The sequence below is a fragment of the Leopardus geoffroyi genome, chromosome B4, assembly GCF_018350155.1.
Source record: "Leopardus geoffroyi isolate Oge1 chromosome B4, O.geoffroyi_Oge1_pat1.0, whole genome shotgun sequence".
NCBI classification, from domain to species: Eukaryota; Metazoa; Chordata; class Mammalia; order Carnivora; family Felidae; genus Leopardus; species Leopardus geoffroyi.
Genome location: NC_059341.1, coordinates 12,191,195 through 12,217,792, shown reverse-complemented (window position 1 = coordinate 12,217,792; position 26,598 = coordinate 12,191,195). Strand labels below are relative to the sequence as shown.

Here is a 26,598-nt window from a genome sequence, read left to right as displayed (position 1 = left end):
ACAGTGCTGAGTTATGTACTTCAGATTTGCTTAGATCTCATGTTGTGTTCTTACGACAAACACCCAACATACTGAGGCAGAGTGTGAGAGGGAACTTTGAGAGGTAATGGATGTTTATGACCTTGACGATGGTGGCAGTATCATGGGGACTTATCCCCAAAGTAATTGAATAATAAGAAAGAAAGAAAGAAAGAAAGAAAGAAAGAAAGAAAAGAAAGAAAGAAAGAAAGAAAGAAAAAGGAAGAAAAGCTAAAGAACAGAAGGAAGGAAGGGAGGAAGAAGGGAAGAAAGGAGAAGAATTTCTAGTTTTTCAGGAAATTTAAAATAATACTAGACTATGAGGATCAAACATTTCATGGAGACATTTATTTCATTTACTTTTGTTTGTTTTTAACGAACAGCCAATATGTTTCTAGTATTTCAGATGGGATTCCCAATAAATTAAACACCTCTTTTGAACAGCACATGTTACTTCTAGGGCTGAACATTTGAATTACTCCAGCAGCATAGTGAAAGGCATGGTCATGTGAAATGAGATGCAGTTGGGAAAAAAAAAAAAACAAAAAAACAAAAAAACTATGCAGTTGGGAATGTGGGTCATATTCTGGCTGATTTCTCATTGGGTGACCTTAACCCTCTGAGTTCTTCAAAACTAGCTTTCCGGCTCTGTGAGGCAGGGATGCTCTTTGTAATCGCTTAGAGGCAGGGTGTCCGGGCAGCGAGTCCGCACCCTACGGTAGCCCAGTGCGTGGGGCCTCTCCGCGGAGGCGGTGCAGGGGAGGAGGCGCTTCTCGGGAGTCGTATCTGGTGATCGACGGGCCCGCCTCCCTGGGACGGGACCGAGGCCCGGCTCACTAGTCCGCTAGCCGGAGCCATGGAACAGATCCGCGGAGTCTCACGCTTGCGCACCGTGCTGGGACACCTCGGCCGAACCTCCGCCAGGGCCTACGTATCCTTTGGGCTGCGTGGGGCTCGGGCTGCAAGAGTGGTCACAGCTCTTCCGGGCGCCGGGGAGGGACGGGGAAGGGCGAGATGATAGGGGAGCTGGGAGCTCCCGGCGGGGACCTGCTCGCTCAGCGGGAGCGTGACAGTGCCGACCTCTGTGGCTGATGTGGCGCCGCTCCGGCATTCTGGGCCCTCCCGGGGCCTCTTGTTTCCCTGCTTTGCGGGAGGGGAGGATGGAAGTCGTTACTGAAGGGCCTGCTTTCAACTGCTTTGGCATTTTCTGCACTTGGCCGCTCGTGACCTGGCCGCCCAGAGCCCGAGAAATGCGAAAAACGGTCGCACGGTAAACGGAAGCGCAGAGCTTTCCGGAGCATTCGAGACGGGCCGGCCGGGCAGGCAGGCAGGCAGGCAGCAGGGCCCTCTGGCGGGACACCGGCCTCTGCAAGTGGAGGCCGGAGCTGCAGGCGTCCTTCGGCTTTCCCTCCTACCGGCGCGCAGGGAGTGCCCCCGGGCCCCGCAGGAGTCCACGCTGCCTCTCCAGATTTGACCTTCAGAAGTTCATCTCGGGGGCACTGTGTGCGGCCGTAGGGGTCGGCTCCAGGAAGATGTCATTCTATGACACATAAATCCAATTGCTTTATTAAGAAAAAAAATTTTTTTAATGTTTCTGCATGTTTGAGAGGCAGAGACAGAGCGCGAGTGGAAGAGGGGCAGAGAGAGGGTGACAGAATCCGAAGCAGGCTCCAGGCTCTGAGCTGTCAGCACAGAGCCCGACGCGAGGCTGGAACCCACGAAGTGCAAGATCACGACCTGAGTGGAAGCTGGGGGTTCAACCGACTGAGCCTCCCAGGCGCCCCCTCCAGGAGCTTTAGAGAATTGTTTTTCCTACTCCGATTAAGTGTTCTCATTCAGGGGGTAACTTTTGGAAGCGTGGAAAAACTGTGCCTGGGATTTTTCTTTAAGGGATGTGATTGGACTTTGCTCTGCTGTGTGCAGGATCCTGAAACCTTTCACACAAACGACTGTACTGGTTGTTTGATTTATTTTTACTACTGCTCTCCCGGCTGAGTTCCACGCAGTGATGTAGCAGAACCGCCATAACCTTAAAATCCCGTCCATACACTAATAAAGGTGATTATCTCATTTCACAGGTGAGAAAACAAAGCTTGAGGCTAGGAGAAATTACAACCCTTGAGGGGCGCCTGGGGGAGGGCTCAGTCGGTTAAGCCTCCGACTTGGGCTCAGGTCATGATCGCACTGTTCCTGAGTTTGAGCCCCACGTAGGGCTCTGTGCTGATGGCTGAGTCTGGAGCCTGCCTGGGAGTCTGTGTCTCCCTCTCTCTCTGCCCCTCCCCTGCTCATTCGCTTTCGCTCTCTCTCTCTCTCTCGCTCTCAAAAATAAATAAACGTTAAAAAAATTAATTTTATTTGCCTTAATTCACATCCTAGACAGCTCACCCCACAACACAGGCTGTTTCTTCTACCAGTTTCCATCCTCCACAATTCCAGTAAGTAGAGCTAATTTTCATTTTTAACCATAAAATGTATATAAAGCTTTTTCTAGTGGTAACTGAGATATAAAATGCAATATATCATGTTGCCTGGTGAAAATGTATTATACAAATCCTCTGTTGCCAGGACCTGTTCTAATTAGAACTGTGGAAAATTGTGAAGACCTGGACTTTAATTTTTATATGTATTTTTTTTTTTTTATTTTAATTTTTTTTTTCAATGTTTATTTATTTTTGGGACAGAGAGAGACAGAGCATGAACGGGGTAGGGGCAGAGAGAGAGGGAGACACAGAATCGGAAACAGGCTCCAGGCTCTGAGCCATCAGCCCAGAGCCTGACGCGGGGCTGGAACTCACGGACCGCGAGATCGTGACCTGGCTGAAGTCCGATGCTTAACCGACTGCGCCACCCAGGCGCCCCTTTATATGTATTTTCAAATTCGGAAAAGAGAAAAAAAAAATGTCAGAAGTGTGTGATCTGTTTTGTTTTCAAATTCAGGCATAGTGTACCTCATTTAAGTTAGCCTGTAGTCTGGTCATACTGCTATATTAGCTAGTATTTCTTGTTTAACTTAAAATTACCTTTGTAGGGGGAAGTCATTGATCTCCATGGAATATTCTCATGGAGCCACAGTTCCGATCTAGAAAAATGGACTGGGTGACTTGAGTTTGTGCGTATGCCATGCATTTATTTGGATATTTTGTCACTTTGATTTCCTCTGGGAATGTATGATCTAGACAATCTAAAATATAAAATCTATTGAATTCATTTTCTACCTGAAAAACCATATATATTCATTACAGAACAAATTTTAAAATCAGAGAAACAAAAGGAATTTTTTTTTTTAAATTTTTTTTTTTTTTTCAACATTTATTTATTTTTGGGACAGAGAGAGACAGGGCATGAACGGGGGAGGGGCAGAGAGAGAGGGAGACACAGAATCGGAAACAGGCTCCAGGCTCTGAGCCATCAGCCCAGAGCCTGACGCGGGGCTCGAACTCACGGGCCGCGAGATCGTGACCTGGCTGAAGTCGGACGCTTAACCGACTGCGCCACCCAGGCGCCCCATGGAATTTTAAAAAGTCATCCACAATTTTGTTACATAAAGGCAACCACTTTTTTGTATTTCTTTGCATTTTTTTACAAGTAATAAAAGATTTGGTTTTATAGAAATCTAACCATATTTTATTATAATAAGCATTTCTATTATATGCCCTTCATTAAAAAAAAAAATTTAATGTTTATTTGTATTTGAGACAGAGAGAGAGAGACAGAGACAGAATCTGAAGCAGGCTCCAGGTGCTGAGCTCTCAGCAGAGCCTGACGTGGGGCTCGACCTGAAGAACCGTGAGATCATGACCTAAACCGAAGTCAGACACTCAACTGACTGAGCCACTCAGGCACCCCCCTCTTCATTTTTAATGATTTAATGAATCATATCTCATTGAGTGGATATAATTAATTATTCTTCTATTTTTTGGTGACAGTAGTTAATGCTTTGGATTTAAACCTTAAAAAAAAATTTTTTTTATGTTTATTTTTGAGACAGAGAGAAGGCAGAGCATGAGCAGGGGAGAAGCAGAGGGAGAGGGAGACACAGAATCCGAAACAGGCTCCAGGCTCTGAGCAGTCAGCACAGAGCCCGACGTGGGGCTCGAACTCGTCAACCGTGAGATCATGACCTGGGCTGAAGTCGGACGTTCAACCGACTGAGCCACCAAGGCACCCCTGGATTTAAACCTTTTTAAAAAATGTTCAGATTATGGGGCGCCTGGGTGGCGCAGTCGGTTAAGCATCCGACTTCAGCCAGGTCACGATCTCGTGGTCCGGGAGTTCGAGCCCCGCGTCAGGCTCTGGGCTGATGGCTCGGAGCCTGGAGCCTGTTTCCGATTCTGTGTCTCCCTCTCTCTCTGCCCCTCCCCCATTCATACTCTGTCTCTCTCTGTCCCAAAAATAAATAAACGTTGAAAAAAAAAAAATTAAAAAAAAAAATGTTCAGATTAGAGGCGCCTGGCTGGCTCAGCTGAAGAGCATATGACTCTTGATCTCAGGGTCATGAGTTTGAGCCCCACATTAGGTACAGAGATTACTAAGAAGATAAATATGCTTAATAAAAAACTCAAAGACTTGTTTAAAAAAATGTTTAGATTATTTTCTTAGAGTAAATAAAAAAGAGAAATGCCGGGTGGAAGAGTATGAACATTTTTCAGGTTCTTGACACATCTTGTTGGGTTGAGATTTGAGATTTTTTTTTTTTTCCCCTTTAGGTATACTCTGAATAACGACATTCTAAGCCTAGAACAGAGAAAATTTTATGAAGAAAATGGGTTTCTTGTCATTAAGAATTTGGTATCTGATGATGATATTACACGCTTTAGGTACAGTAACTCTTTGTTATTTTACAGAAATATGTTATATGTATGCAACGGGAACCTGAGTAAGATTAGCGTGTCCGTGTTCAGATACTTTTTGGCGATTGGTTCGCTAGGAAGTGGTTAGGAGCGTGAGCTCTGGAGCCAGACTGGCTGGCTTAGTGAGGAGGCAAAGGCTTCTGGGTTGGCCCTTTTCTCCTCCCTGTCCTCAGAACTACTCAGCCTGGGCCGGAGGTCAAACTGGCGCACAGAAACCACCTGCTCGGTCTTTCAGAAGCTTTCCACAGAATGGGCCAGGCAGGTGCTTGAAGCCTGCAGTGATGACGCCATCTGCCAATTTAATTTTCTAGGAACCAGTTTCAAAGGATCTGCAAAGAGGAAGTGAAACCCCAAGGCATGACGATCATGAGAGACATAAGCATTGAAAAATCAAAGTTCATTCCAAGTGAAGAGATGATTACAAAGGTCCAGAATTTTCACCAGGATGAGGAGCTCTTCAGATACTGCACTCTCCCTGAGGTTCGAGACCCGCCTACATTGTCTTTCTCTTTCAGTTAATAGCCCACCTGCATGCTTGCCTCTGCAATTGCTGCCGTTTAATTTTTTTGTAGAATGTATTTTTATTTATTTATTTATTTATTTATTTATTCATTTATTTATTTATAGCAAGGAGGAGACAGAATCCGAAGTAGGCTCTAGACTCTGAGCTGTCGGGGCGCCTGGGTGGGTCAGTCGGTTAAGCTTCCCACTTCGGCTCAGGTCACGACCTCACGGTCTGTGAGTTCGAGCCTCACGTCGGGCTCTGTGCTGACAGCTCGGAGCCTGGAGTCTGCTTCAGATTCTGTGTCTCCCTCTCTCTGACCCTCCCCTGTTCATGCTCTGTCTGTCTCAAAAAAAATAAACACTAATTAAAAAAAAGAAAATTTAGATTCCAAGCTGTCAGCCCAGAGCCTGATGCGAGGTTCAAACCCATGAGCCCTGAGGTCATGACCCGAGCCGAAGTCGGACATTTAACCGACTGAGCCACCCAGGCCCCCTGGAATTGCCGCTTGTACTTTATCTGGCCCCCTTCTCTGGTGGCTGCCGAGGAGTGGTTCTCCACCCGAGGCAGACATTTGTACCTGCAGCCAAGGTGGGTAGTGTGTCCCACCCACGGGTAGAGGCCAGGGAGCCTATAAAATAGCCCCCTCCCCCACAATAATGATATACCCAGCCCCAAGTGTCAGTACTGCCCCGAATAGAGAAACCCTGCTTTGGAGTCTGGTAATTATCCTTGGCTGAGAAGGGCAGGACCTCTGTGTTAGAGAGAGACCCTCTCACCCTTGATATGGGCATATCAACTGGAGTGACACCATGGAGGCTTTTCACTGTACATCCATTTATTTTGTTCTTTTTGTTTTGTGAGTCTTGTCCGTAGAGGTTTATGTTTAGATTTAAACTTGTCTTTTAAGAAAAATTGTTACTCGGGGCACCTGGGTGGCTCAGTCGGTTGAACATCAGACTTCAGCTCAGGTCATGATCTCAAGGTTCGTGAGTTCGAGCCCCTGTTGGGCTTGCTTGGGATTCTCTCTCTCTTCTTCTCTCTCTCCCCTCCTTCACTTGTGCTCTCTCTCTCTCTCTCTCTCTCTCTCTCTCTCTCTCTCTCAAAAATAAATAAACATTAAAAAAATAATACTATTAATCAGGATAAGACACGAGTTAATTTAGGAGAATTATTGACTAACTATATTGGACAGCTCTGTAAAGTACGACAGAAATGGTGACATGGCTCTTGAGTCACTGAGGTTTAGAAAACACTGGTCTGGGGCACCTGGCTGGTTCAGTCAGTACAGCATGTGACTCTCAATCTTGGGGTCATGGGTCCCAGCCCCACATTGGGAGTAGAGATGACTTAAAAAAGAAAAAAGAAAATACAGGTCCAAAGGGGCAACTGGGTGGCTCAGTCGGTTGGGCGTCCAACGTCGGCTCAGGTCACGATCTCACAGCTCATGAGTTCGAGCTCCGCGTCGGGCTCTGTGCTGACAGCTCAGAGCCTGGAGCCTGCTTGGGATTCTGTGTCTCCCTCTCTCTCTGCCCCTCCCCTGTTCACACTCTGTCTCTCTCTCTCTCTCTCCTTCAAAAATAAGTTTAAAAAAATTAAGGGAATACCAAAAAGTGACATGCTTTATAAAAAAACAGGTATGAGGCCCGACTCCTAGGATTTGAGTGTTTTGTGCTCAAACTGCCAATATTCCTTATATGGGAGATGAAATGGTGAGAAAGTGCTGGAGTATGCTTCATTTTTTGGAGTCTGGCCAAGTTGGAGATTGAGCACCGTCGCTTTCATTTAACTGGCACTGACACCTTGGCCGATTTCTTAGCCTCAGGCTCACGCGTGTGGGGTGTTCACTTTAAAGGATGATTCATTCATGGGGCTTTGCTTTCCAGGCCTTGTTGTGCGGTCCAAATGGGAGGCGTAAAGTCCCTGGCGGGTAGGAGGCACACAGGGCCCTTCGTGCTGTTTGCCCCTCCCCAGGTGGGTCACATGCAGGAGGCAGCGACCCAGCCTCCAGACCCCGGGCCTAATTCCGCCAGCCGTGTCACGTGTTCTCCTCAGATGCGTCCCAGGCACATGTGCCCGTGTCACTGTTTGTTTAACTTCGCACACCAGGATATAGATGAGGGCAGGGACCTGCTCATCTTGTTCCCCTCTGTGCCCCCATCTCCTGTCACTCTGTCTGGTTGCTAGCCCTCAGTAAGGAGCTGTGGGTTAGGAGGTGCTCTGATTGTGACGTGTCCCTCAGTTCCTGTCCTCCCCTTCCTTCCTCTGGGCCGTGCACGCGGCTGCACATGTGTTGGGACCTCTCATGGTCCCTTCTGGGTTTTTTTTTTTTTTAAGTAGGCTCTCTGCCTAGTGTGGGGCTTGAACTCATGACCCTGAGATCAAGAGTCGCGTGTGCGACCGCCTGAGCCGGCAAGGTGCCCCTCATGGTCCCTGCTTATGAATAGTCTCGGTGAGGGGAAGAGGAAGCTCCCTTCTCACCAGACAACTGTGGACAGCTTCAGCTGAAAGGAGGGGACTCCTGTCCTTCTTCCCAGTTGACACCTCAGAGAAACTCCTATCTTTTCTTGCAGAAAAAGTGGTTAAGTTTCCAACTGGCTTGAAAAAGCCTGTTTAATTCAGGCTTTTTCCCAACTGGCTCGAAAAAGCCTTTTTAAATTAATTGCAGATTTCCAGTTGCTGACCTTCTCATGTTTTGTTTGCAGTGTTGTGAAATCCCAACTGTTTTTTTTTGAACTATTTGGCATCTTGGTTCTTCTCTAGGTCATTATACTTTGTGCTGCTTGCCTGTGTATTCGATTTCTTGTGAAACTTTGTTCCCCCTTTTCTCTTAGATTCTGAAGCATGTGGAGTGCTTCACTGGACCCAATGTTATGGTCGTGCACACCATGATGATAAACAAACCTCCAGATTCTGGTAAAGGGCTCTTGTTGAGAAAAAAGAAAAAAGTTTCAAGCATTCTAACTATAGCTGTGCATATAACTGCTAAACTTTGATAAATGAATGAATGAGTACTTTTATTTAAGTCTTAAAGTAGTTTATATTGTAATAATATTGATGTAGAATAGTGATTTCAGAGGTTAACTGTAGGGTTACTGGCTGGCTTCTCAAAAGTGTGGTTTAATAAACATGATGGCTCATATACCATAGGCTCCTATTATTATAATCATGATCTCTGAGCTTTGTTACCCATTCTCACCTATGAGAGTGTAAATTCTGCTTTCCTGATGTGAAGACATAATTACTACTAACAAAACTAAAACTATTCTCATAAATCACATACTACAATTCTTAAAATTTCTTGCTAAAATGTAGCTTTTTATTTTATTAAAAAAATTTTTTTTAACATTTGCTTATTTTTGAGAGACAGAGTGAGACAGAGCATAAGCAGGGGAGGGGCAGAGAGACAGGGGAGACACAGAATCAGAAGCAGGCTCCAGGCTCTGAGCCATCAGCACAGAGCCTGACGCGGGGCTTGAACTCACTGACTGCGAGATCATGACCTGAGCTGAAGTTGGGTGTTCAACCGACTGAGGCACTCAGGCGCCCCATAAAATGTAGCTTTTTTAAAAAAAGTTTTAATTTTAGGCGCGCCTGGCTGGCTCAGTTGGTTAAGTGTCTGACTTCGGCTCAGATCATGATCTCCCAGTTTGTGAGTTTGAGCCCCACAAGGGGCTCTCTGCTGTCAGTGCATCCCCTACTTTAGATCTTCTGGCTCCCTCTCTCTCCCACCCCATCAAAAATAAACACTAATTTTTTTTTTTTTTTTTTAGTTTATTTTAGAAAGAGAGCAAGCTGGGAAGAGGGGCAGAGGGGGGAGAGAGAGAGAGAGACAATCTCAAGCAGACTCTGTACCTGCTTGACCCTGGGATCCCATGACCCTGGGATCATGATCTGAGCCAACATCTAGAGTCAGACGCTCAAATGCCTGAGCCACCCAGGTGTCCCTAAAATGTGCCTCCTAAGATCTCACTCCCAGAGAAACTGATCTGGAAACTAGAACCCAGGAATCTGCATCTTTTTACGCCATCCCCAGAGTCTAATGCAGATGGCTCTTGGGCCATGCTGAGAAATTCTGCTATACCAGCAGTAATAAATTGGCCCTTCAAGATTCTTTATCCTTTTCTACTTTTTCTAAAGAAAAAGAGGCCAGGAGAGGTTTATGTGAGAGGCCCGTAGCTTAACATCACCAAATCTCTCCCACCCTGAATGTCTTGCTTTAGAGAGATGGGGGTTGGGGGCGGGGGAACACCAGGTTCAAATTGCAAAGCAGGGAAAAATGTAACTGTGGTTCTTTGAGCTCTGGTTCTACCCAGAGACTGTATACCGACTGCTTCCAGTTCACTGAGGAACTTCTTGGAGGCCTCTTATTAATTTAGTTAATTGATATTTTTTACATTAGCCACTTCGAAGGCTAATAGGGGACTTCAGATTTGGCCACTGTGTTCAATTAACCAAAAATTTTTTTGGGGTAGGCTCTGTGCCCAAACCAGAGTTACAAAGGAACAAAGCACAGTAGAATTATGACATATGTAGGAATTGCTAGAAAGTGGTGTAAGTAATGGGGCGCTTGGGTGGCTCGGTCGGTTGGGCATCCACCTTCGGCTCAGGTCATGATCTCATTGTTCCAGGGTTCGAGCCCTGTGTCGGTCTCTGTGCGGACAGCTCAGAGCCTGGAACCTGCTTCAGATTCTGTATTTTCCTTTCTCTCTGTCCCTCCCCTGCTCATGCTCACACAAAAGTAAACATTAAAAAAATAAAATAAACAGCATTTCAGACTTAAAAAAAAAAAAAAGGGGAAAAATGGTGTAAGTAAGCACTCAGCTACCAGAAACCCAGAAAAAAAGTACAGGATGTGGAGTCACCCTGTTGATTTGATAGTTCACTTTGGGGCTTATCTCTCCAGGCTGATTTTCTATAGTGTCGTTTCACTTGTTTGGTTTTTGCCGGGATAGGTCATTGTTCAGGCAAAGAAGAAGAATTCTGAAATTCAAGTATCTTTTAACAGTAGGTTCTGTTTCAGGCAAAAAGACAACCCGCCATCCTTTCCACCAAGATCTACACTATTTCCCCTTCAGACCTAGTAATAGGATTGTTGCTGCTTGGACGGCCATGGAGCAGGTCAGCCGGAACAATGGCTGCCTGTGTGTGCTCCCAGGCACACACAAAGGCTGCCTGAAGCCACACAGTTATCCCCCATGGGAGGTATGTCTGCTTAGAGGATATATCTTAATTGGAAAATTTATTGTTTTGATTTCACGTCGGTATACATAAAGAGCTTTAACAATGAGATGGCATGTCCTTTCTTAGCAAAACTTTGTTTTAAGATTTGGAATTAGGATCAGGGAAAATTCAAGGGTGTCAGACGGAATAGTAATTTTTCTTTCAACAAGGGTTGGAAAGTTGATCAGCGTGGAGAACTTTGGTAGGCACTGTATAGGATCTGAGATTGTAAAGCCTAATTGAGAGGGAACACTTAAACACTTGCAACACCAGGTGCATGTGTCTAGCGCCAAGTAAGTCTTACACTTGCTCTGATTGATGGCTCTTAGGATAAAGAAGGGAGGGATCATCTCTTTCCCGTTGGAGAGACCAATGAAGGCTCTGGGAAAGGCTGACTAGTATTCCATTGCATGGCCATTCCATGGTTCATTGACTCAGCTATTGATGATAGAGGACTATTAAAGTTTTTGAGCCCAGAATAGTGAAATCAAGTCAAATGGTGAAATCAAATTCAAGAATCATAATCCTGGGGCACCCGGGTGGCTTAGTCAGTTAAACATCTGACTCTTGATCTCAGCTTGATCTTGGGGTCATGAGTTAAAGCCCCGTGTTGGGATCCGTGCTGGACATGAAACCTGCTTTAAAAAAAAAAATCATAATTTTGAGGTCTAGAGCAAGATATACTGGAGGTGAGGAGTCCAAAGGCAGAGAAACCGAAGAGACTATTAGTGTTTTAGGTATCAGGCAATAAGGTCTCGAACACCCATAATGATGGTCAGAATGAGAAGAGCATGTGTTGTCAAGGCACGAAGAGTGAATGTGGTTCTGTGGGAAGTCAAGAATGTGGCTTTAAGGCTTCTGTCTCAATTAGAATTCTTGCACTGAGTATTAGTGCCAAGTGAAAACATTTGAGTCTGGATCCTGATATAAAATCTGAAATTGTGAGATTTATCAATTGAGTTGAGGTTTAGGGAAAGTTTGATGCAGACAACAGAAGTGGGCTGTGGCTGACTTAAGCCAGAGGGGGTGTTTTGGAGGGTTGCAGGCACATGCTGAGTCCGTGGAAAGGCTGGCTGGCTCTGGTGAGCAGGAGGGAAAGTGGGAGTCATTGCTCATTGGGAACAGTGAGGGCGGGGCACCTGGTGTGGGCAGTTGAACCTTGACTATCTCTGGTCCCTTCAATTCTCTGCTCAGATTCAAAATGACTACAGTGCTTAGCTACTTAGCTTAGCTCACATATCTACCCTGGCCAGGAAAGAGGTCCCAACACAGTCCAGCAGGAAAGCTGTCCTTCCTCCAAAGAATGTGGAATAATCTTAGGAAGGGGGATAGGATGCTGTCCTCTCCCCATAACCAGTACTCAAAGCAATAACCAGCTTTGGAAATCGTTATAAAAAAAAAAACCCACAATGTGTTAATATACATTATTCTTTCTTTTCTCTGGATGTGTCCTGAGTGCTTTGTGAGCTGAGACAAATTGAACATTTTCTCCCCGCTGGTTTGGGAGAACAGTTAGTTTCTCAGAGTTACTCCTGAGTTTTAGAAGAATGATTTATGCAAAGTTCCAGGTTAGGAAACTGTCATGTTGGGAAAGAATGATTACAGATTCAGGCTGGAAAGGTGATCTCCTGTGTTAACTCCACAAAATGCAAAGTTGATATAGATCTTCATGTACAATTTAGTAATGAAGGTAAGTGGAAATTTCAGATTCTTTATTTGGTCCCCCAAATCCATGATATTAATACCAAAATGTGACTTTGAAAACGAGACATCTGAGAAGCTTTTGTATATTTATAATTTCCTTTAATAACCTATTTACCTCTTTCTCTTGGAAGAAGTTAGGAAACCTTTGCTTTTCCTGATGAGTCATTGATAGAGTTTTTAATTATTGGGTTCCACAAATACAGACTTGGGTTCTCTTCTGCATTCTAGGGGGGAGTTAACCTAATGTACTATGGGATTCAGGGCTATGATGAAAATAGCCCCCGAGTTCACCTTGAGATGGAGAAGGGAGACACTGTTTTCTTTCATCCTTTGCTCATCCATGGATCTGGTTGGAACAAAAGTCAAGGCTACCGGAAGGTATGCAATAACATCCCTGTACTTTCCAAAGACGAATTGGTTAGAAACAAAAATGTCAAGATGTGTTAAAATTTATGAGGCTTGTGGCCTATAACTAAACTGGCCTTTAGTCTGGTTTATTTACCAGGAAATCTGTTTGCTACCTCATGCTTTTTTGCTCATATTAGTAAGAAGCCAAGTGACTTCAGGTCCCAATCCTACTGATACTGAATTATGAACATTCATAGAATCGCTTCAGAAGAAGAGCTTACTTAGGAGCCCACAGCCTGTGCTTTTGGAGGCAAAAACAATGGCTGACATACTGAAATAATAAAATTTGGAATATAAATAGTTCATAGTAACCACATAAGAGGAAAGTTCATAATAGCATTGTTATTGGGAAAAATATTATTGATCCTAAACAAAGGTTCTGAATTGGCTTCCCAGAAATCAGATTTAACAGGCAGCCATATTTTTCACCCCTTAGCCCCAGAATGTTTTAAACCTAATGATTTCATTGCTTACATTAAAATCTGACAACATTTCTCATGTTCCCAGATTTCTTGCTTCTTGAAAATTCAGCAGATCTGACAGTACTGTGGATTCACATTTCTCCCATGATAACACGGGTCTTGATACTAAATGTTGGGGCTTCTTTGGGGCTGAGGTCGTCTTCTGGTTTGTCACACCAAACCCTATTGTCTCCCTGAAGTCATGAGTCATCTTCTATTCATTCCTGTTTCTACCAGGGCCAGGATGAGGGTGAGGCAAGAAGAGAGTCTCCTCTGGGGCAAAATTTAAGGATGAGCGGAAGGGGCTAAAGAAACCCCTCCACAATCCAGTTAAATGATATTTAATGCAGCATTTAAAAAATCAAAACTAATGCAAAAATGTCCATGATGAAGACGATGCCAAAATTTTAAATAAGCACTAGATCAGGGGCACCTGGCTGACTCCCTCGGTGGAGCATGTAACTCTTGTTCTCAGGGTTATGAGTTTGAGCCTCATGTTGGGTGTAGAGAATAGAGATTACTTAAAAAAAGAAAATCTTTATTGTATTTTATTTACTATTTTTGTTTTCTTAAAAAAATTTAAATGTTTATTTTTGAGAGAGAGAGAGAGAGAGAGAGAGAGAGAGAGAGGTAGCGGGGGAGGGGCAGAGAGAGAGGGAGACAGATTCTGAAGCAGGCTTCTTGCAGTGAGCGCACAGCCTGACATGGGGCTTGATCCCATGAACCCTGAGATCATGACCTGAGCTGAGATCAAGAGTTGCACACTTAACCGAATGAGCCACCCAGGTGCCCCTTGAGTTCCAAGTTTGTATCTTTATAACTTTTTCAAGAATGGGGAGAACCAAGTAACCTTCATTTTACCTTCAGAAGGAAACAAGATGGGTATCGTATGCTCTTGGATTTCACATGTCCTTTTGATTTGCAAGGGGTGGGGGTTGTGTGTGTATTATTTTCCTTTACAAGGTATTTTTGTGGTTTTTCTTTCATGATCTACAGCCATCACAGACTCAGCTGAGCAACTTCTGTGACCAAGTAACCCTGGAACACATTCCTTTTTTAGGACTTGAGGACACCCATTCTTTAGAAAAATCACATGCTAATACATTAAAGTCCCCTTTCCACATCATTGTGTTCCCTGCCCATTTTGAGAACAAGAGTCACAGGTAGCTAAAAACCTCTTGTAGGGGCACTTGGGTGGTTTAGTTGGTTAAGCCAAGTTCAGCTCAGGGCAGTCTCACGGTTTGTGAGTTTGAGCCCTGCATCGGGCTCTCTGCTGTCAGCACAGAGCCCCCTTCAGATCCTTTGTCCCTCCTCTCTCTGCCTCTCCCCAGCTCATTTTCTCTCTTTCCCTCTCAAAATAAACAAATAAACTTTTAAAAAGTTTTAAAAAATAAAAAACAAAGATAAACATAAAAACCTCTTGTAATTTCTCAGCCTTTAACTGTACCTGGGGAAGAAGATACTGAATCCTGAGGAGTCTAATACAGGACACCATGGAATAGCTTTCAATCTAGAAATCAGCTGCCAAGTGAAATAAATGACTTTCCTTCAGAAGTCTCCTTGTTTGGTTGCTGGTGTTCGTGGAATGTTTTTTTCCCCCAATATTAATCATTTCGCTTGGCATAGGTAATTTCCTGCCATTTCGCCAGTGCCGATTGCCACTACATTGATGTGAAAGGCACCAGTCAAGAAAGCTTTGAGAAGGATATCCTAGAGACAATGCATAAACTATACGGATTTCCACAAGATGCCAGCCTAAAGGTACGTTTGTTTGAGATGACAGGTAAAGACCCTTTTTTTCCCCGCCTCTTCTTCAGATGCTTAATAATTCTCATACCTGATTTCCTTTGGAAATAGAAAGTGCTTTGTTTAGAGGGCTTTGCTGAGATCTGCTAACCGTGACAGTGGAATTTCAGTTTGTTCTTGCTTCCCTAGTGGGGGGGGGGGGGGCGGGGACCTGAGCACCATGTGCTTCTTTATGTCTTTGGTGTGCAGGCTGTCCTGTTCCAGGACTGACAGGTAGGAAAGGCAACATGAAACAGATCTGGAGGAGAGGAAATGACGGACCAAGGCTACCTGCTGAATGCACATAGGGAAAAGTGAACGGTCTGGAGGGAGTATCTACACTTAATGTAAATCCAGTAAGACTCCCAGAAAGCAATTCCCAAGCAGGTTTTTGTTTGGGTCAGTTGGCATCTGGAATGTCATGAGACAGCTTGGGTGAACAGACATAAAAAATCGCTGATGCTTATCGAGAGGGGGCATGAGACCGTATTTCATGTGCTTTCCGGATGAGTACACCTCACTTGCAAATTATTCATTTTTAACTAGTAGACATTCAGTGCTGATGATGATCACCGGACAAATTTAAATAAACATGTTTGCTTTCTAGACAAAGTATATTTTAGCCTCTGAACCAAGAGGCTGATCCTACTTTTATTTATTTATTATTTAAAAAAAAATTTTTTTTTTAACGTTTATTTATTTTTGAGACAGAGAGAGACAGAGCATGAACGGGGGAGGGGCAGAGAGAGAGGGAGACACAGAACCGGCAGCAGGCTCCAGGCTCTGAGCCATCAGCCCAGAGCCCGACGTGGGGCTCGAACTCACGGTCGGTGAGATCGTGACCTGAGCTGAAGTCGGCTGCTCAACCGACTGAGCCACCCAGGCGCCCCTGATCCTACTTTTAAATGTGCAGTAATCGTAAATGCACGCATTTCCTATGGGGGTGACATGGTCCCCAAACAGACTGAGTGTAATGATGACCCCGGGCCTTCCAGTCCTGCAAAGACACGAGCGCTAAGCTACCAACTGTGTCTCTGGGAGTCCAGAATCTGAAACTCCTTCTCCGTGTAAGCATCTTACTTCTCCCTTGGCCCTTGAAAAGGCACTAACTTCACATTTGGACATTGTAGGAAGTCTTGTCCTTCTTCCCTTTGTCCAGTCCTTAAAATGCTTTACAAAAAGGCATCATATTTTGAGGCGGGGCTTGCATGCAACACTTTGAGTTTTATTTTATTTTTTTTAAAGTTAGCAAGTAACAGACAAAAAATGTTTATTTATTTTTTAAAAATTTTAAATAATTTTTAGTGACTTTTTAAAAAAGATTATTTATTTTGAGAGAGAGAGAGAGAGAGAGAGACAGAGAGAGACTACGAGTGAGGGAGGGGCAGAGAGAGAGGGAGACTCTGAAGCAGGCTCCACACTGTCAGTGCAGAGCCCATGTAGGGCTGGAACTCACCGTGAGATCATGGCCGGAGCCGAAATCAAGAGCCGGAGGGTTAACTGACTGAGCCCCATTTATTTATTTATTTATTTTTGAGAAAAAGAGAGAGAGAGAGAGAGAGAATATCCCAAGCAGGCTCCTCACTGTCAGTGCAGAGCGCAATGCAGGGCCTGAACTCATGAACTGTGAGATCATGACCTGAGCTGAAAGCAAGAGTTGGAGGCTTAACCGACTGAGCCACCCAGGTGCCCCTGCAACACTCTGAATTTTAAAGTAGAAACAAAAGCCTGTGTTATGTTTGAGGTTTGTCAGGGTTGTAATCAATGAATTGCCTCCTGTATTTATTTTAGTTATTCTCTCAGATATAGTTGATCAGCTTTACTTAGAATAATGATATTAACTTCTGCCATATAGTTCTTTGTGAGGAATAAGACCAGTTTCATATCCCTTTTCTTATTTTCTTCACCCAAAACCAGTGGAGCAGTCATTATGGCTCCATGCTCTTTTTGTTTGTTTGTTTTAATGTCCATTTATTTTTGAGAGGAAAAGAGAGAGAAAGCAAGCAGGGAGGGGCAGAGGGAGGGGGACAGAGCATCCCTAGCAGGCTCTGGGCTGACAGCAATGAATCTGATGTGGGGCTTGAACCCACAAAGTGCTAAATCATGACCTAAGCCGAAGTCAGATGCTCAACCAACTGAGCCATCCAGGCGCCCCTGATTCCATGCTGTTTTTAAAAAAAATTTTAATAAATGTTTATCTTTGGGAGAGAGAGACAGAACGCAAGCAGGGGAGGAGCAGAGAGGTCGGGAGACACAGATCTGAAGCAGGTTCCAGGGCTCAAACTCATGAACCACAAGATCATCACCTGAATCCAAGTCGGTTGCTCAACCAACTGAACCACCCAGGTGCCCCTGGCTCCATGCTGTTAATGAGAAAGTTAAAAGTCCAAGAGTTTGGCCTAACTGACCTGAAACAGAGCTGGATTTTGGACTCAGCTGAAATTCCAAAATCATTCTTCCCATCATACCTTACTGTTTGCTCAAAAATAAGCAATAAGAAAGACGGAATTGTTTTATTAAGAACAAAGAAAAAAAAAACAAATAAAACCTGTAACTCATGACATTATTTTCACTTGGGAGCAGATCACTCTAAACGGGGCAGCACAGTGGGGCGCGTTGGGCATTGTGACCAAGCACCGTGCTTACCCAGCTCATGATCCCTATAGCCAATAGGAGCACGAAATAACACAGGCTAGCCGTTTTGAGACTCTGCTGTCTCAGTTTCTTCAACACTCTGTAAGATGTTGGCAAGTAAATTATTTGGAGTCTTAGAATATGGTTTATTAACTGATAGGACTGCTGTTGAGGTTTTTTCTATGTGGCCATTTGTAAACGCTAGAAATCTACTTTGTCTTGTGCCGAACAGATTCTCAGGGTTCCATCAACTCATTGTATGTGGCTTTATTCCCAGGATATATTCAGATTAAATGTACAGCTGGTGAAAGGAGAGAGGACCAACCTTTGAAGTAGCCGTTTGCTGGAGCTCTGAGAGAAAAGCAAAACGAATCAAGGTGCCTAAGGAAAATGTTTTATTAATGAGCTATTGTAGTCTTTTCCATCATTTGTTAATGAAATTGCAAAGCACGCATCAGGTACTTAGAGGCATGTGGTTAATTCTGCACGCAGTGGTGTTGCTTTGACGGAGGAATGAACAGTAATGGTGACGTACTACTGTTTTAAGGAAAATTAACTGAGGGCTGCAACTAATAAAGGTGATTGATGTCTAATTTAAATGTGTTAAATCAGTTTCTTTCATTCAGTTAGCTCTTTTGACCAGGCAGAAAGGAATGGTTTGAAACTCAGGGTATGCTGGCTTTTGCACACCCCACTTCTGGAAAACCCACCACCCACCAATTTCATGTCATGAGAGACTTAGCGAATTGACAACAATGTCTAACACAGGCACATTTAATGAAGAGCATCTTGGAGTACAAATAAGGATGGATGTTTGTGTTTGGACACAGGATTCCTTCCATGACTTCTCCAACCCAACAAACCTCCTTAAAAAAAAAAACAAAAACAAAACAAAACAAAACTAGGCTGGGGGCACCTGGGGGGCTCAAGTCAGTTGAGCATTGGACTCTCAATGTTGGCCCAGGTCATGATCTCATGGTTCGTGAGTTTGAACCCCACACCAGGCTCCTTGCTGATGGTACGGAGCCTGCTTGTGAGTCTCTCTCCCTCCTTCCCTCCCTCTCTGCCCTTTCAGCATGCTCTCTCTCTCAAAATAAATTAACTTAAAAAAGAAAAAATGAGGCTGGATCTTTCTAAGTCCTTTTCTCTATTCCTAAAGAATGAAGACGGAGGTAACTTCATCTGCTGTTTTTTTGAGTAAGACAGCTGAAAACCTTCAGCATTTATGAATGAAACCTACACTCTTTCAAGGTCCAGGGAAATTTTTAGATACTTTTGGTTTAAAGGATTTCGATGGGCATGAACTGGGGGGATTTATTTTAATAGAGTGCTGTATTTGTACAGCAGCTGAGGGCAGCAAGGAGATATAGTCCTTATTTTTAAAAATACCAGTTAGGGGCGCCTGGGTGGCTCAGTCGGTTAAGCGTCCGACTTCAGCTCAGGTCACGATCTCGCGGTCCGCGGGTTGGAGCCCCGCGTCGGGCTCTGGGCTGATGGCTCAGAGCCTGGAGCCTGCTTCCAATTCTGTGTCTCCCTCTCTCTCTGCCCCTCCCCCATTCATGCTGTGTCTCTCTCTGTCTCAAAAATAAATAAACGTTAAAAAATTAAAAAAAAAATAAATAAAATAAAAATAAAAATACCAGTTAGGATTTTGATAAGAAAAAGAGTCCTTTTCTTATCCTGCCAAACACAAATTTTCCTAAACCTAGTTTCACTGTTTTTGTCAGTTTCTTTGTGAAGACACAGAGTTTAAGTTCAGTTCCAGCTGGAAACTGGAGAAGGCAAGACCATCGCTGACAGGGTTTAACAAAACTGGATTATGGAATAATTGGACATAAAATGTACATAAGAAATGCCTGTGTAAACGGCATGTATGGAGCACTGTTCCACAAAAAACTTTTCAAACTCCTTTCACATTTAAAATAAACTTCAGTAGAACAACTAGACAGCACAATTTGTTATTTCTCTTATGCAGTTTTTTAAAGTTTATTTATTTTGAGAGACAGAGAAAGAACATGATTGGGGGAGGGGCAGAGAGAGAGAATCCCAAGCAGGCTCTGTGCTGTCAGCACACAGCCCAACTTGGGGCTTGAACTCATGAACCATGAGATCATGACCTGAGCCAAAGTCAGATGCTGAACTGACTGAGCCACCTGGGCGCCCCTTCCCTTGTGCATTTTCAAGTGAATGCCAAGTAGTCAGGAAGCAATTCACTTCCTATTTTGTGTCCCTTTTGTCCATTGATTCATTTAACAAATATCCAGGCATCCATTCTGTGTAACAGATGTGGAAGAAAGACCACACCAGGGTGAGTTAGGACAGTTCATTTAGTGTGTGCTCCCACCTGGGAAAAGTGGGAGCACAAGTCAGCTGGGAAATGAAGAGCTGGGATAGGAATATCACCAGATCTTGGCAGAATGAGGAATAGCCTGGTTTCACAGAGGGTGTAAGGGGATGTACCCTGGACTAATGTTCATTTCACCAGAGACGAAGCTCAAAGGGCAGAAGGTGTTCAAAGTGTAGATCAAAACACGGGGCACCCGGGTGGCTCAGTTGGTTAACCATCCGACTCTTGATCCTGGCTCAGGTCATGGTCTCGCAGTTGGTGAGTTCAAGCCCTGTGTCGGGCTCTGTGTGGATAAGCCTACTTGGGATTCTGTCTCTCCTCTCTGCCCCTCCCCGACTATGTGCGTTCTGGCTCTCTCTCAAAATAAATAAACTTAAAAAAAAAAAAAAAGCTGCAGACCAAAACAAAAAAAAAGTCCCCTTCTACGATGTAGGACTAACAGCCTAGGAAGAACGGACCTTTGCCTTTGGTATCTGCTTGGAGCTCCTCATTTAAAAACAAAAAAAAAATTTTTTTTTAACATTTATTTACTATTGAGAGACAGAGCAGGAGAGGGGCAGAGAGAGGGTGAGACACAGAATCCGAAGCAGGCTCCAGGCTCTGTCAGCAAAGAGCCCAACGTGGGCTCGAACTCACATGCAGTGAGATCATTACCTGAGTGGGAGTCAGACGCTTAACCACCTAAGCCACCCAGGTGCCCCAAGGATTGTTCTATCTTTTTAGAGACTTTCTGTGGCTAATCTAAATGCTGGTCTCTTCTTAGTCCTATACATACCTTCTTCTATAAAGGTTATAGAAAAGACTTCATATAGCCATACATGGCTTGAATGTCTTGAGAGATGAAGCTTACTTTTCCTTCTCATTCCTTGCATGCCTGACCCTCATGTTGTAATTCTCAGCCTCAGGGATTTTAACAGAAACAGAATGTGATATCAAGTCCTAAACCCATTGAGGGGTGCTGATATGTGTCCTAAAAGGTAGGGGAAAGAGAGGGTGGGGACAAACGTTTGTGCAGGGGTGATGTTTGAAATACGCAACAAGGGCACCATTAATTAGGCATCGTGCAGACAGGAATGTGGCACCTCTTGACAGTTTGTGAAGTTCCTGAGCAGTGGGCACCTCATCAGGCTCACTGGAAGCACCCCAGGAAAGTGGCCAGACTCTAGAAGTCTCTCAGGGAAGGCTGGTCCCTGTGGCAGGTTGGGGCTTGGGTTATTCAGGCTGGCTCAGTCCACGTCTACTATTTCCAGAGCAACATACCTCCCTCCTCTCCATTCCTGGTACCTAACTCAGAGTAATACCAGGCACCTTTACACAAGGTAGGTGGGTACTGGATACACCATCCAGACAAAAAGATCAATAAGGAAACAATGGCCATAACTGACACATCAGACCAGATGAACTTGATAGATACATACAAAACACTCTACCCCAAAGCAGCAGAGTATACATTTTTCTCACGTGCGCATAGAACATCCTCTAAGATAGAGCACATGTTAGGACACAAAACAAGTCTCAGTAAATTCAAGAAAATTTAAAGCGTAGCAAGTATCTTTTCCAAACACCTTGGTATGAAACTAAAAGTTAATTACAAAGAAACAGGGAAACCCACAAAAATGTGGAAATTAAACAACATGCTAGTGAACAACCAATGGGGTCATCAAAGAAATTAAAGGAAAAATTAAAAAACACCTAAAGGCAAATGAAAACAGAAATACAACATACCAAAATTTGTAAGAGGCAGCAAGCCTCTAGAGCCTGTAAGAGGGAAGGTCATAACAATATAGGCCTACCTCAAAAAAGCAAGAAATATCTCAAATAAACAATATAACTTTACATTTAAAGGAACTATAAAAAGAAAAAGCCCAAAATTAGAAGGAAAGAAACAATAAAGATCAGAGCAGAAATAAAGTAAATACAGATTAAAATGATAATAGAAAATATCAGTGAAATTAAGAGCAGATCCTTTTTTTTAATAAAAATTTTTTTAATGTTTTTGAATTTATTTTTGACAGACAGAGAGAGAGAGAGAGACAGAGCATGAGTGGGGGAGGGGCAGAGAGAGAGGGAGACACAGAATCTGAAGCAGGCTCCAGGCTCTGAGCTGTCAGCACAGAGCCTGACGCGGGGCTCGAACCCACGAGCTATGAAATCATGACCTGATCTCAGTTGGATGCTCAACCGACTGAGCCACCCAGGCGCCCCAAGAGCAGATCCTTTGAAAAGAGAAAGTCTAGCTAGACTAACCAAGAAAAAAAGAAAGCTTAAATAAACAAAATCAGAAATGAAAAAGGAAAAGTTACAACCAATACCACAGAAATACAAAGGATCATAAAAGACCACTACAAGCAATTATACACCAATAAGCTGGACAACCTGGAAGAAATGGATAGGTTCCTAGTAAAAATACACTCTTTCTAGATTGAATAATGCAGAAACTGAAAAGCTGAATAGAGCTATTACTAGTAAGGAGTTTGAAGCAGTAAACAAAAATCTCTCCACAAACAAAAGTCCAGAACCAGATGGCTTCACTGGCAAATTCTACTAAACATTCAAAGAAGATGTAATACCTATCCTTCTCAAAACCTTCCAAAAAGTTGAAGAGGAGGGGTGCCTGAGTTGCTCAGTCAGTTTAGAGTCTGAATCTTGATTTTGGCTCAGGTCATGATCCCAGGGTGGTGGGATCGAGCCCCATGTTGGGCTCCATGTTGAACATGAAGCGTGCTTAAGATTCTTTCTCCCTCTGGCCATTTTGCCTACTTGCATGTGCTCTCTCTCTCTCTCTCAAAAAAGAAAAAAGTTGAAGAGGAGGGAAATCTTCCAAACACATTTTACAGCATTACTCTGATCCAAAACCAGACAAAGACACCACAAAAAAAAAAAAAAAAAAAAAAAAAAAAAAAAAAAAGGAAAATACAGGCCAATATCCTTGATGAACACAGAGGCAAAAATCCTCAACAAAATATTAGCAAATATTCAACAATACATTAAAAGGCTCATATATCACAATCAAGTGGGATTTATTCCAGGGATGCAAGAATGGTTTAACATCTGCAAATCAATACATGTGATACATAACACTAACAAAATGAAAGATAAAAATCATATGATCATCTCAATAGATGCAGAAAAATCATCTGACAAAATTCAACATCCATTTATGATAACTCTCAACAAAGTGGGTATAAAGGGAACATATGTCAACACAATAAAGGCCATATATGACTTCATACTCAATGATGAAAAAGCTGAAAGCTTTTCTTTTAAGAACAGGAACAAGATAAGGATGTTCACTCTTGCCACTTTTATCCAACACAGTATTAGAAGTCTGAGCCATAGCAATTAGGCACGAAAAAGAAATAAAAGGCAGTTAAGTTGGAAACAAAGAAGTAAACTGCCAATATTTGCAAGTGACATGATACCCAGATATAGAAAACCCTAAAGAATCCACCAAAAAACTGTTAGAACTAGTAAATAAATTCAGTAAAGTTGCAGGATATAAAATCAATATACGTAAATCTGTGGTATTTCCATACACAAATAATGAAACATCCAAAAGAGAAATTAACAATCCCATTTGGCGCGTGGGTGGCTCAGTTGGTTAAGTGCCCGACTCTTGATTTTGGTTCAGGCCATGATCTCATGGTTCTTGAGTTCAAGCTCCACATCAGACTTTGTACTGACAGTGTGAAACCTGCTTGGGTTTCTGTTTCCTTCTCTCTCCACCCCTCCTCTGCTTGTTCTCTATCTCTCAAAATAAATAAAAATAAACTTAAGAAAAGAGAAAGAAAACAATCCCATTTATAATTGCATCAAAAAGAATAAAAAGAATAAAGTATCTCTTTGAACCAAAGAGGTGAAAAGTGAACACTACAATCTATAAAAGACTGATGAAAGAAATTGAACAAATAAATGGAAAGATAGTTTATGCTCATGGATTCGAAGAATTAATATTATTAAAATGTCCACACTACTCAAAGCAATCTACCAGAATCAGTGCACTACTTATCAAAATTCCAATGGCATAGTTCAAAGACTAGAAGAAATAATTAAAAAATTTGTATGGAATCACAAAAGATCCCAAATAGCCAAAGCAATCTTAAGGATGAAGAACAAAGCTGGAGGTATCATGCTCCCTAATTTAAACTATATTACAAAACTATAGGAATCAAAAGAGTATGGTATTGGTACAAACATAACACACAGATGAAAAGAAAATATTGGGATCCCAGAAAAAAAAAAAAACACATATGGATAATTAATCTATGCAAAGAAGCTAAGAACATACAATGGAGAAAAGGCAGTCTCTTCAACAAATGATGCTGGGAAAACTGGGCAGTTACCTGCAAAAGAATGAAACTGGGCCACTGTCTTATACCATACACAAAAGTTAACTCAAAGTGGATTAAAGACTTAAATGTAAGACCTGAAACCATAAAATTCCTAGCACAAAACAAAGGTGGTAAACTCCTTGACATGAGCCTTAGTGAGTTCTTTGTGGGTCTGACTCCAAAGGCAAGGGAAACAGAAGCAAAAATAAACAAGTGGTACTATATCAAACTAAAAATCTTCTGCTTGGGGCACCTGGGTGGCTTAGTCGGTTAAGCATCCGACTTTGGCTCAGGTCATGATCTCGCAGTTTGTGAGTTTGAGCCTTGTGTCGGGCTCTGTGCTGACAGCCTGTCTCCCACTCTCTCTGCCCCTCCCCCACTCATGCTCTGCCTCCCTCTCTTTCTCTCAAAAATAAACAAATAAAAAAATAAAATAAAAACATAAAAATCTTCTGCTTAGCAAAGGAAACCATCATCAAAATGAAAAGGCAACTTACCAAATGGGAGAAGATATTTACGAGCCATATAACTGATAAGGGGTTAATATACAAAATATATAAGGAATTCAGACATCTCAACAACAAAAAGACACTGATTGAAAAATGCATAGAGTATCTGAATAGACATTTCTCCAAAGAAGAGAGATGGCCAAAAGGCACTTGAAAAGATGTACAACATCAGTAAGTATTAGGGAAATGAAAATCAGAACCACAATTGAGGTATCATCTAACACCTGTTAGAATGGCTATTATAGGGGCACCTGGGTGGCTCAGTCAGTTAAGTGTCTGACTTCGGCTCAGGTCATGATCTCACGGTTTGTGAGTTCGAGCCCCGCGTCAGGCTCTGTGCTGACAGCTCAGAGCCTGGAGCCTGCCTCAGATTCTGTGTCTCCCTGTCTCTCTGCCTCTCCCCCACTCATGCTGTGTCTCTCAAAAATAAATAAAAACATTATTTAGAATGGCTATGATAAAAAAGACGAGAAATAACAAGTGTTGGTGAGGATGTGAAGAAAAGGGAACCCTTGCGCACTGCTGATGGGATTGTAAAGTGTGCAGCCACCATGGAAAACACTATGGTGGCTCCTCAAAAAACTTAAAAACAAAACTACCTTATGACCCACCTATTCCACTTCTGGATATTCATCCAAAGAATATAAAAACATTAATTTAAAAAGGTATCTACCTTTATGTTCACAACAACATTATTTACAATAGCCAAGACATGGAAACAACCTAAGTGTTCATCAATACATGAACAGATAAAGAAGACGTGATATATTTATATAATGGAATATTACTCACTCCTGAAAAGGAACGAAATCTTACCACTTGTGACAACATAGATGGAACTTGAGAGTATTATGTTAAGTAAAATAAGTCAGGCAGAGAAAGACAAATACCATATTTCACTCATATGTGGAATCTAAAAAAAAAAAACCAAATTCAAAGATACAGAGAACAGACTAGTGGGTACCAGAGAAGGGGGGTGGCGAGTAGACAAAATGGTGTGAAGGAGGCCAACTGTATGGTAATGGATGGTAACTTGATCTGTAACGGTGACCACACTGTAGTGTATACAGATGTCGAATTATAGAGCTGTATACCTGGAACTTACATACATACATCTATGTACTGTGTGTGTATGTGTGTGTGTGTGTGTATACACAAATGAACAGAAAGAAATTGTGAGCGAACTGGAAACTGGACACTCAAGAATACGAACTTTCTCTTGGTTGGTGTGGGGATTTCTGCCCTAGGTTGGGGGCCAGTGATCCTTTTCTTCCAAGAGCCAGATAGTGGATATTTTCTGCTTCTCAGGTTATACTGTCTCTGTTGCAACTACTCAGCCCTGCTGTTACATCAGGAAGGCAGCCAGAGAAAACACATAAATGGACAGGGAGGCTATGATCTAATGAAACTCTCTTTACAAAAACAGGCAGTCTGCCAGATTTGACCATGGAGCTCTTGTCTGCCTGCCCTGCGTTGGATGAAGGTGTACATTTACTAAAGCAAACAAGTGCTTTGTACCTTGTACCTTGGCAGAAAGCACCTGGCACAGTGAGGTGATACTTCACACCTCGCTGTTTCTTCAAGACAAACAGGAAGGTGCTAGGAGCCCAGCCCTGCCCAGTGTAAGGCAGTTTTTTTTCCTTGGTGTGGCCAGTTGTTAATCTAGATTAACTCTGCGACACCGTGTGAAGACTTTGGTGTGTAACTTTTAGCCCAGACAGCAGTTGCTGTGACATGCGTGGGAGATACTGATCTATGATATTCAAGGACTCTGCTTAAATATACATGTTATATACCCATCCGAAATCTTGGTTGCAAACAACAGG

At 43.0% G+C, this 26,598-nt stretch overlaps 1 protein-coding gene across 2 annotated transcripts; it reads left to right on the top strand.

Moving 5' to 3' along the window:
• The first annotated feature begins 633 nt into the window (after nt 1–633).
• PHYH (phytanoyl-CoA 2-hydroxylase) lies at nt 634–18,178 on the top strand. 2 transcript variants are annotated; one of them, XM_045464616.1, is made up of 9 exons: nt 634–949; nt 2,395–2,453; nt 4,725–4,835; nt 5,180–5,348; nt 8,205–8,286; nt 10,394–10,575; nt 12,526–12,675; nt 14,793–14,927; nt 17,863–18,178. In XM_045464616.1, the coding sequence occupies exons 1-9, from the start codon at nt 875–877 to the stop codon at nt 17,914–17,916; spliced, it is 1,017 nt and encodes a 338-aa protein (XP_045320572.1). In that variant the 5' UTR covers nt 634–874; the 3' UTR covers nt 17,917–18,178. The 2 variants fall into 2 exon arrangements, with proteins under 2 accessions (XP_045320572.1, XP_045320573.1); XM_045464617.1 differs by lacking the exon at nt 17,863–18,178 and having other exon boundaries at nt 656–949; nt 14,601–14,888.
• The last annotated feature ends 8,420 nt before the right edge of the window (nt 18,179–26,598 follow it).

Coding starts and splice junctions, on each gene's coding strand:
- PHYH (XM_045464616.1), top strand. CDS start 875: ATGGAACAGATCCGCGGAGTCTCACGCTTGCGCACCGTGCTGGGACAC. Junction 10,576..12,525: donor ACAGTTATCCCCCATGGGAG/GTATGTCTGCTT, acceptor TCTGCATTCTAG/GGGGGAGTTAACCTAATGTA. Junction 14,928..17,862: donor CACAAGATGCCAGCCTAAAG/GTACGTTTGTTT, acceptor CTTTATTCCCAG/GATATATTCAGATTAAATGT.